Source organism: Canis lupus, chromosome 9, assembly GCF_011100685.1.
Source record: "Canis lupus familiaris isolate Mischka breed German Shepherd chromosome 9, alternate assembly UU_Cfam_GSD_1.0, whole genome shotgun sequence".
NCBI lineage: Eukaryota > Metazoa > Chordata > Mammalia > Carnivora > Canidae > Canis > Canis lupus.
The window spans coordinates 51,412,359-51,422,680 of NC_049230.1; the positions used below are offsets into that span (position 1 = coordinate 51,412,359).

The 10,322-nt window shown below is 60.6% G+C and overlaps 1 protein-coding gene across 1 annotated transcript; it reads right to left on the reverse strand.

The window, feature by feature from the left end:
- Nucleotides 1–504: 504 nt before the first annotated feature.
- On the reverse strand, nucleotides 505–8,585 carry CEL (carboxyl ester lipase). The gene is made up of 11 exons (XM_038548886.1): nucleotides 8,409–8,585; nucleotides 6,210–6,360; nucleotides 5,996–6,118; nucleotides 5,642–5,839; nucleotides 4,907–5,037; nucleotides 4,683–4,790; nucleotides 4,447–4,564; nucleotides 3,044–3,230; nucleotides 2,651–2,854; nucleotides 1,564–1,761; nucleotides 505–1,224 (listed from the first exon to the last, which is right to left on the reverse strand). Exons 1-11 carry the CDS (start codon nucleotides 8,472–8,474, stop codon nucleotides 579–581), a joined length of 2,130 nt encoding a protein of 709 aa, XP_038404814.1. The 5' UTR covers nucleotides 8,475–8,585; the 3' UTR covers nucleotides 505–578.
- Between the last annotated feature and the right edge of the window lie 1,737 nt (nucleotides 8,586–10,322).

The following is a 10,322-nucleotide window of genomic DNA, read 5'->3' on the forward strand; positions in this document are numbered from 1 at the left end:
TCCCGGGTTTCCGGGATCACGCCCTGGGCCAAAGGCAGGCGCTAAACTGCTGCGCCACCCAGGGATCCCCATGCTCAGCTTTCTTGCAACTTTTGCTTCTGACCTTCCAGTGTGATGCTTTATTCTGTCTTCAACTCACATCCAGCTGGAAGCAGAGTAGATTTCTCATTGCAGGCCAGGCACCCAGGCCCTTGTTAGAACCTAGAGGTCACTGCCTGCACCCCAAAGAACTTGGTACAACTGGATCCACCCATGCAGGGGAGGCCACAGCCTGCAGAGCTCCTCTCTCCCCTGTGGCCATGGCCCACCCTGCTCCCTGGGAACCAGCAGTCCTGCTCTGACACTTTACTTCTTCAAACCTGTTTCCTCCTCTCTAGAATGAGGGTGGTTCTCCAGACAGACACCATGGGGAAAGGCGGTGGGCCCAGTGGCTAGTACTGCAACGGAGCTGAGAGCCCTGCTTCTTCCAGCTGGGGCCTCGGGGGCAAAGGAAAACACGAGACAGAGAGTTGAGGCTTTATTCAGGAAAAGCTCTGGAGGGGAGGTGGGTCCCCTGGGTCTTCTTGGAGCCAAGGGCATTAGAAGCCAATGACTATGGGCATCTGAGCCCCCTCAGAGTCCTCGGAGGGGGGAGCAGGAGGGGCATTGGAGTCCCCAGAGGGGGGAACGGGAGGGGCATTGGAGTCCCCAGAGGGAGGAGCGGGAGGGGCATTGGAGTCCCCAGAGGGAGGAGCGGGAGGGGCATTGGAGTCCCCAGAGGGGGGAGCGGGAGGGGCATTGGAGTCCCCAGAGGGAGGAGCCGGAGGGGCATTGGAGTCCCCAGAGGGGGGAGCGGGAGGGGCATTGGAGTCCCCAGAGGGAGGAGCGGGAGGGGCATTGGAGTCCCCAGAGGGAGGAGCGGGAGGGGCATTGGAGTCCCCAGAGGGGGGAGCGGGAGGGGCATTGGAGTCCCCAGAGGGGGGAGCGGGAGTGGCATTGGAGTCCCCAGAGGGGGGAGCGGGAGTGGCATTGGAGTCCCCAGAGGGGGGAGCGGGAGTGGCCTCATCTCCGGTCACGGTGGGCAGTGCCTCGTAGGTCACGGCCCAATAGCGCAGGTAATCAGTCCTCAGGTGCTGCTTCAGGGAGTTGTGGTCCATCTTCTTGGTGATCTCCAGGTAGTTGCCACTCTCCACGGTGTAGGGATCCCAGTGGATGGGGACAGCCGAATGTCCCATGTTGGGGTCCCTGCAGAGAGGAAAAGTCTGGGTGGGGGCTGGGGGCTCACAGGAGGCTGGACACCTGTGTCCCTAGCCCACCTGGCCCTGGTTTGCCTGCACAGTCCTCCCCCATCTATGCGGACCCTTACAATCGCAGCACCTCACTGTATGGTGCCTGGACACTGGCTGGGTAGAGCCCGAAGAGGTGCTGGCTCAGGCCTCAGGCAGTAGTTCTATCCTCATGTACAGACAGACTGCCGCACCAAGGCTTGGGGAGGCTCAGTGTAAATGAGGGAACAGGGCCTGCAACCCAGGCCTGCAGGGCAAGGTGGCAGGGGCCCTAGGCTCAGCCTCACCGCTGCCTTACCCAGTTCTGGCAAAGTTGGTCCAGTAGGCGATCATGGCCTTGGAGACAGTCCTGTCTTGGGGCCGGTAGCCCAGGGGGGTGGCGAAGGGCTTCCCAAAGACATACTGGATGTCATCTGCGTGGTCAGCCCCCACCCATTTGGGGTAGGTGGGCATCCGAGAAGGGTGGGAGAACAGGTAGGTGTAGGTTTTGGCACTCCTGGGGAAGGAAGGGGACAGCACCCAAATTGGCCAGGCGCTCACCAGGGGCCACCAGCACAGGGACGGACCCCAGAGGGAGCCGAGGTGGCAGTAGGGAGGGGTCTGGAGGATTCCTGACACCTGGGAAGGGAGAGCCGTGGGCCAAATCCACAGATTCAGGGCTTCTATGATTTCAGTTGTGTTTATAATTCACCTCCATAAAACACACTGAGGCAGCTTCCTCCTGCAATTCAGTATCAAGAAAGATCTTTCTTTGCTCTGCAAATTTATTTGTCTCTTAATTTAATTGGACAAGGTACATACCCTCAGATGTCTCTCCCTTTTTGCCTTGACTGAGGGGAAGCTCAGAGCTACATTTATGGCTTAGTTGCCACGAAGCCTTCGTTCTAGATTCTAGGTATGATATTGTCTTCCTCCTCGCTAAGCATTCCTAACTTTCTAAAACTTTGCTGGCTATTATTATATGGAGACTTTTAATGTGGTCCCAATCGTAAGTTATTTTGAAAGTTGGCCATGTTGAAACCCACAACAGAGACTATCATCATCCATTGTTCTTTCCTTCTACACAGTGTGAGGGGTGGAAGGTTGATTCAAGAACTTTCAATGGGAAGGACCATGGGGTGAGGGGGCGCACACAGTCCTGGGCTGGGCAGAGGATCATGGGAGGGTCTTGCAGAGCCCCCTGAGGCTGGGAGGTAAGTAGGGGCCCTCTCAGGTCTTGTCAGGCCTAGGCAAGGCAGGTGGTGCAGGCATGGGTGGGGACCCGAGCCCAGCTTTCCCAGGCCTCAGGCCTCACCGACACCTGAGAGCCACCCTCCTGGAAGCCCTCATGGCGCAGGTGCACCATCCCAGGTGGGCCTCCCCAGGGATCCTGCCCAGGTCCTCACTTGGCATTGGCTCTGTGCTGGGCCAGAGCAGTCTCGGTAGGCACCAGGAAGAGGATGTCGGTCTCAAAGTCCACCACAGTCTTCTTCTTGGTCTCCTGTGTTGCGTCACGGGCCCAGGGCTTGGTGTAGACGTCAAAAGTGGAGTTGGCGCCCCTGAGCCCCTTGATCATGGTGAGCCCGCTGATCAGCTTGTAGAAGTCCTCACTGCAGGGACCAGGCCAGCACTGGACCTTCCACCCAGCACTGGTGGGAGAGTATGTGCCGCCGCCCCCCACCCACCCACCCAGCAGAGGGCCATAGCCACCCTCCCCCCCATGGTGCTGACCTCCTGGGCTGAGGCCTCTCTCCGCCGCCCCTGGGCTCTGAGCCCTGAGCCCCACACCCGCTGCTTACTCGGTGACCTCCTGTTTGTTCTTGTTGATGGCCGGCATGTCAATGCTGGCAAAGATGTGGCCATCCATGTTGTTGGTGCCCACTATGTAGTCGATGTCGGCCGTGTTGGCATACAGGTTGATGGGGTCATCAGGGATGAAGTCTCCGTCCACGACAGGGATAAAGCCCAGATAGTGCAACATGGGATCTGAGTGGGAGAGTAGTAGGCTGTGACACCTGGGGTCCCCGCTGCTCCTCCCCTCAGCCTCTGGGGCAGGGCTTGGAGCCATCCTGCCATCCCGACAAGGCTGCAGGGGAGCCCTCTTGCCTCCTCTGATCTAGACCAAACTTGCTGGGCCTCAGCACTACTGATGTTTAGGGCAGGATAATTCTGTTGTGGGGGCTGTCCAGGACACAGCAGGTTGTGTAGCAGCACCCCTCAGCTCGCGGGGTACCTGTAGCACCCCCTCTGCAGCTGTAACAGTCAAAACTGTCTCCAGACTCTGCCACATGTGCCCTGGAGCAAAGCCACCCAGGCTGAGAACCACCGGTCTAGAGGCCAAGCCTGTCCTCCCTCCAGCCTCTCTTCTCAGTGAGCCTAAATCAGGGAGAAGGAAGACCTGGAAGTATTGAGAGGACCCAGAGAGAAAGAGGCACCCCCTCTCAGGGCTGGGTTCTGGGGTGTTCACCAGAAACCGTGTGAAGTCCACATTGCCCTCCAGACCCCCTAAACTGGCCCCAAAAGGACCATAGAACTGCCCCAGAAGGGAGAGGCATTGGCCTGTATGAGGCCCAGCCCAGCTGGCTTCCCTTTCCAGTTCACACCAGAGGAAATGACTGGTTTGCGTTTGCAGCAACGTGTTTGCTTTGCTTCTGTGCTTTGCTTAGCGCTTATGGTTGAATTTGCATCAGGTAGAGAAGCAAGTGATGGGGCCTCTTAGCATCAAAAGGGTGAGCAAGAGCAGATCCCAGCCTGCCGGACTGATGAGGTCCCCTGGCATCCTGAGGGGCAGAGGAGCAGAGCTGGGGGGGCCAGATGCTCCCGAGGGTGCTCAGTGGGTGAGTGTGCAATGCGTGAGTTGCAGCAAGAACGAATGACTGTCTAGGACAAAGGCTCTTGGTCTTGGGTTCATGGATCTCCCTCAAATTGCACACAGGTGACCCCAGATGTGTGCTTTGTCAGGGGCCGGGACCCACTCATTCTTCAGCTTCTCACGGGGGTCGTGACCCACCAAGGATAAGAAGAAAGAATGGCCGGAGCCACTGAGCCTGCAAGGGCGGTGGCGGCAGCAAGCTGCCTGGGGACGCCGGCCATCTGGTGACAGGGCCAGCCTCAGACCCGCAGTTCCTCTCTTTTCCTGGAGCTTGGCCTCCCCTCCCCTGACCCGGAGCCCCCGGGGCCCCGCCCAGCAGTCTCCACTCACACTCCATGCCTGCCAGGGGCATCTTATAGGCCAGCGTCAGGGCACGGGGGTCAGTAACCTTCAGACACTTGGCCATCCTGGCGGTATCGTCCAAGGGGCAGCCCACCTTCTCAGCAATCTGGAGTGGGAGGTAGGCAGGTAGGTGAGGACAGGTGCTCCGGGCAGAGGGTGATGGAGTCCAGGACAGCGTGGGAAGGAGGGAGGCCCCTGCCCTGCCCCCTGCAGCTCCTCCTTACCCTTTTGGCCCAGAAGAGGGGGTTCCTCTGGATGACCCAGGGGCACAGGGCCACGCCACTCTGGCTGATGGCTCTCCGGATGAGGCCCTTGTTGTAGGGAGAGAGGGTCTGCAACACACAGAGGTTCTGTCACCAAGGCTCCGCACCCTCTGCCCACACACCAGCTCCCGCCCCTTTTGTCCCTGCCCCATTGGCCCCCTCCCACATCCCTGGGGACCCCAGACCTGCAGAGAAACGCTGGCGCCTCCAGCTGATTCCCCAAAGAGAGTGATGTTGTTGGGATCCCCACCAAAGGCTGCGATGTTCCTCTTCACCCAAGCGATGGCCATGTGCTGATCCCGAAGGCCATAGTTACCTGGGGGCAGGGTGGGGGATGGGCCTTCATTGGGGACCCTTGGCCGAGGCTGGGGGTGCCAGGGCCTGGCCCACGCGAGGTACACCATCCGCGTGGGTGTGATGAGTGTGTCCTTGGCTGTGTGGAGACCCTGGCTGAGCCCCAGGATGTGGAATGATGGGTCCCCTGGAGGCTGGAGCAGGTGTGGGGCTCAGTCTGGGGATGGGGATGGGGCCCGGGGGGGCTGGGGAAGCAGGAGGGCCAGCCTGCTCCCTTCTCTCCCTCCCTGCCACAGTCCTTGTCTGGCTCCTGTCCTGCGGCTTGTGTTACCGCCTCAATGTCTTATGTTCTGTTCCTTTCACTGGGCCCCTGAACCTGCTCCCGAGGGCTTCTGGGTCCCAGTCCGTCTGTCTGTCTGGCAGCCTCTGTTCTTTCACAACGGCTGCCAAGGGGCCCCTGCATCTCGCAGCGCATCTCCAGCGCCCCCAGCTCTGCAAATAGGATCCTGCGCCTTTTCAGGGGACCTGTCAGGAGCTGTTCCAGCGGGATGGGAGCGGAGGCGCATCCTCACGGGGCTCAGAGCTCACTTGCCTCCCCTCCCCTGCGGCCAGAGCACCCAGCGCACCTGGCAGGTTGGCGTCCCCAGTGCTGAGGAAGCCCAGGGGGCCAACACGGTAGTTGAAGGTGACCACGATGACGTTGCCCCGCGTGGCGATCTCCTCCCCGTCATACAGGTAGTTGCTGAGAAAGTTGGCCCCGTGGCCAGCCCCCATGAGAAAGGCGCCTCCGTAGATCCAGATCATGACGGGCAGGTTCCGGGACACTGAGGCAGAGTGGACAGGTCCTGTGACCCCAGATGCTCCCCTCAGGTGCCCCTCCACACGCACCCTGCGCTGATCTCGGGTTATCTGGGCTCTGGAGTCCCCAAAGGGCAGGGCTGCCTGGTGGCGCCCTGCAGGTGTGGGGAGGGCGAACCCACCTTCCTTCTTGCCCTGGGGGACCCAGATGTTGAGGTAGAGGCAGTCCTCCTCCCCGTAGGTGTTGTCCTGGGTGATGGTGGCCTGCAGGCACCGCCTCTTGAAGTCCTTGGCCTTCAGGGTTCCTGTGGGTGTGGCCAGGGCCAGTGTGAGGACGGCAGCCGCCCCCTGGGGTTCCCCAGGCATGGGACCTCACCAGCACCTGCCCGCTCCCACCTTGCCAGCCAGGGTGTCGCTGAGGGTTCTCCAGGGCCTTGGGCGGGGCGGCGAAGGGGATGCCCTTGAAGATGTCGACATAGTCACCAAAGAGGCCGAGCTTCTTGTTGACGCCTTCCACGAAGCCTCCTTCCGTGTACACTGCGCCCAGCTGGGGGTAAAGGCCGAGGCTCAGGCGGGCTTGGGCAGGTCCCCAGAATGGGGTGGAGGGTAAGCTGGGCAGGCCCCAGGGTGCCCAGAGGCTCCCCCGACACCGCTTCAAAGGTGAGCCAATCTGCCTCCGAGACCGAGGGCCCTGCCACTTGCCCACGTTACTGGAGAAGCAGCGTACTGCCTTGGTCCCAGTCCCCGAGGGTGTCCTGCTCCCTGATTGCTGGAGGAAGCTGGGTCAACCAGTGTGTTCCCACTCCAGGAAGCCTTCCAAGTAGTCCAGGAGAGGGAGGGTGGAGGTTCCGATCCCAGTTGTGGCTGCCTAGCTGTGACCACAAGGCCCGGTCTCTGTCTCTAAGATGGGCAGCAGCAATGCTTCCCTCGTGGCCTGTCTGCTCCCTCTGGGTACCCCCTGCCACCCCAGTGTCCAGCTGGCTTGGAGTCGGTGGTCTGGTGCCAAGTCCTCACAGTCCCTGCACTCACTGCCAAGACCCCTGACCCCTGGGCCACCAGAACCACTGCTGTGTCTCCAGCCCTGGCACGGAGCTGGCCCCATGGCGAACAACACATCCACCCTTCACCAGGGTCCTGGGGGCTGATGGTCATCTGCCCATTGTCCCACAAGGGCACTGAGGCTGTCCCACTCAAAGTCACCCGATGGGAGAGCTACCTGACCTCAGAGCCCGGCTCTCATCTCCTAGGGCTGCCTCCCCATCCGTCTGGTCCCGTGGCAGGTGTCTGCTTCTCGGCTCTTCCCGGGGGTGGGGCAAGGGCAGGGCAGCCCCGCCCCCCCAGGCCCAGCTGGGGTCCCAGCACCCTGTAAGGTCCAGTCTAATAGGGGAGTGGGCAGGCTGGAAGCAGAGAGGAAGCCCGAGCAACCCCTGCCAGGTGCCTCAGGGGTGGGGCCGGGGGCCCAGGGGCCCAGGGGCAGGTGCAGGTCCGCTCCCCCACCGCCACCCCTACCCCGTCTCTCGTCTCAGGATGAGCAGCCTTGTTGCAGGCCTCCCGGAATCTCTCTGACGGGCTTCGGGGCTGCTGGGCTGGGGCAGCAGGCCAGGTCAGTGCCTGGGGCCTGGGAAGTTGCCTCTCAGAATTGAGATCGGCCTGAGGGCCCTGGGTGAGGGGCAAGGTGTGGGAGGGTGCCACTGGCTCCTGGGGCAGCGGGGGGCAATCCTGGTCCTTTCTGCCTTCAGGGAAGACCCCGGGAGACAGTGACCTCCTCTTGGGGGCAGCAGGGGCCCAAGGTCAGCACCGCAACCTCCAGGACCAAGGGGCAGGTGCCAGGCAGCTGGGACTGAGACGGCAGGATGAAGGTGAGCAGCATGCGGGTCACGTGTCTGCAGGGGTTTCAACCCCGAAGCACCTTCCCTGCCTTGTTCCTCATACAGGGCAGATGGCAAATAGGCCCCAGGGGGCCTCGACTCTCACCCTGGAGGGACTGGCTACTAGCAAGCAGGTGGGGAACTCCCTCTCGGGAGGGGGGTGGCGTTGAGAGCCAGACTGAGGTTGGACTAGACCGGAGTTCCAGGCTTGCAGCCACTGGTGGCTGTAGGAGGTTGGGCAAGGTGCTCCTCTGCTCTGGACCCATCTCCCCTTCTGTAAAAAGGGGACGACGTTGACACCTCTGGGGAGGAAGGAGCCAGAGGGGTGCTGTGGGTCAGGTTCCCAGACTTAGCAAAGAAAAATTCAGGACTCTCAGTTACATGTGAATTTCACATAGATTGACCTTTAAAAACAAAAAAAAAGGCAGATCTCAAATTTTGCTTGGGACATACCTGCATCAAAAACTTTTGTGGCTTATATGATATTCAGATTTAATTAATGTGGCATCCTGTATTTTATCTGGCAGGCCATCATCAGGTGAATGAGCATATACACACAGCATGAAGTGCCTGGGAAGTGCTGTTTTGATCACTGGGGTGTCTCTCAGGCTGACTCTTCCTGCCAGTGACCCTGCGCAGCTTCTGTCCACTGTGCCCTGTCCAGATTCCAGATCTTGCTTAGTGAGAGGAGAGAGGCGCCCCTGCCCTCTGCTGGGTCCTCGCTTACCTTTGCTGCGCTTGCTAGTGCCCAGTAGCAGGTGAGCCCCAAGACGACCAGCTCTAGGCGCCCCATGGCGTGTGCCCAGCCCGAGTGTGGCCTTCCCTCTGGCCCACAGGTTATTTATGGGGCTGGAGCTGGCCGGAGTCCGAGTTGGCAGCTGCCCACAGAGGGCCCCGTTTCCCTCCTCCTATTTCTGCCCCTTCCTCCAGCCTGGCCACTCTCCAGGTAGTGTATCAGGGGACAGGAGACAGCTGCTGTTTCCAGCTGGCCTCAGACTGGGCCAAGGTCACACAGTGGGTCACGCGTGCGCATGTACATGTGCGCGCGCGCGCACACACACACACACGCACAAGCACAGGTGCAGGGACAGTCGCTCTTTCCCAGGACTGGCTGTCCCCTGATGCCCTGGTGCCACAGCACACCTGTGCAGGTTACTGCCTACCTGGGAGCAGAGGCAGATGGCATGAGGCAGAAGGCTGCCCTGGCTGGGTGAGCAGTGCACTGCATTCTGGCTCACTGATTTACAAAGACTCGGTTCCACCCTCAGAGAGATGGGCGTGCTTGACTCTGTGGCCCACCTGCCACCAATCCCCAGCTCAACAGAGGATTTGTGGGGGACCAGGCATGTGATTTCTGGGGCACAGATGGCTGTATGGCTGACCCTGTTCCCAAGGCCCACAGGGTGTACAGTGTTAACTAGGTGTGGGGACCCATAGCAGCACAGGCGATCTTGCCCTTGGGGTGTGCAGGGAACTCACGTTCAGTATGACAAGTCCTGGAATGGGAAGACAGGAGGCTCAGGTGGACAAGGGAGAGGGGGAGTGGGGCTCCAGCCCAGTCCTGAGGGCTTCCTCAAGGAAAAGGAAAAGCCGCGCTTCCTGGCCAGAGGTGGGCCAAGCAAAGATCCTGGGGCAAAGCCAAGCAGAGACAGACCGACCAACAGACCAGGGATGGGACAGAGACCAAGACAGAGAGAGTGGGAGGGAGAGAAGACCAAGCAGAGAAGTAGGGGGAAAGCAAAAGTGGCCACCACTGTTTCCTGGGGCTGTGCAGGACTGTGGTAACAGAGGTTATTAGACAAGGCAGGCTACCAAGGATAAGGCCTGTGATCGTGCCTCTGAGGTTGGCTGCTCCTGGGCTCACGGCCGACACTTATGTTCCATAGCTCAACCATTTCCAGAGAGGGGGCACGCTCGGGAGCCAGGGGACGGCCAGAGCCCTGTTGGGCCAACGGCCCCTCAGATGGGCCCCGGCAGGCCCTCTGCTGCCCCAGAGCCAGCACTTCTGATGCAGGCGATGGCTCCACTTCTATCATGCCTACTGCCGCCACCAAGCCCACCTATTAGTCTAAATCTTTGGGGACACAGAGTACACAAGAGGCTGGAGAAAGCAGGGGGTAGGTAGGGAGGGGTGGGCAGCTGCTGGTGGGAGGGAGGAGTCAGGAAGCCGGGAGGGGCTGTGCAAGCCAGGCTGGGGCTCCAGTATGAGGACAGGTGGGGAGAGGCTGCTGCCCCAGCCAAGGACAGGGGTTTGTGAACCCACGTCTTCTGTCCACTGCTCCAATTCTGAGAACCTGTTCTACAGGAAGTTATTCTGAGCATGGGAGGAGGGGACCTCTCCTGGTCCCCAGCAGCAGGGAGCAGGCCATCGGGGACGGTCAGCCTGGCCAGCTTCCTCTCTACACGCAGGTGCCTGGGACTAGCCACTGCAGGCCAACCGTGAGCCACCAAGCCTCTGATCCATCCTCCGAGGCTCCCCAGGAGCCTGCACGGTGGGCTGGGGCTTTCCTGAGGCAGCTGACTTTAGAATCAATGCGACCTAGGGACTTGTCACACTAGGTGCCCAGTGTGCTGGCTGAGGAAAGGGGTGACTGGGCTCATCTCTGGCTCAGGCTGCTCCGCAGGACTGTGGAACAGTTGC

Coding starts and splice junctions, on each gene's coding strand:
- CEL (XM_038548886.1), bottom strand. CDS start 8,474: ATGGGGCGCCTAGAGCTGGTCGTCTTGGGGCTCACCTGCTACTGGGCA. Junction 5,840..5,995: donor CCCCCAGGGCAAGAAGGAAG/GTGGGTTCGCCC, acceptor ACTCTGCCTCAG/TGTCCCGGAACCTGCCCGTC. Junction 1,762..2,650: donor CAGCACAGAGCCAATGCCAA/GTGAGGACCTGG, acceptor TTCCTTCCCCAG/GAGTGCCAAAACCTACACCT.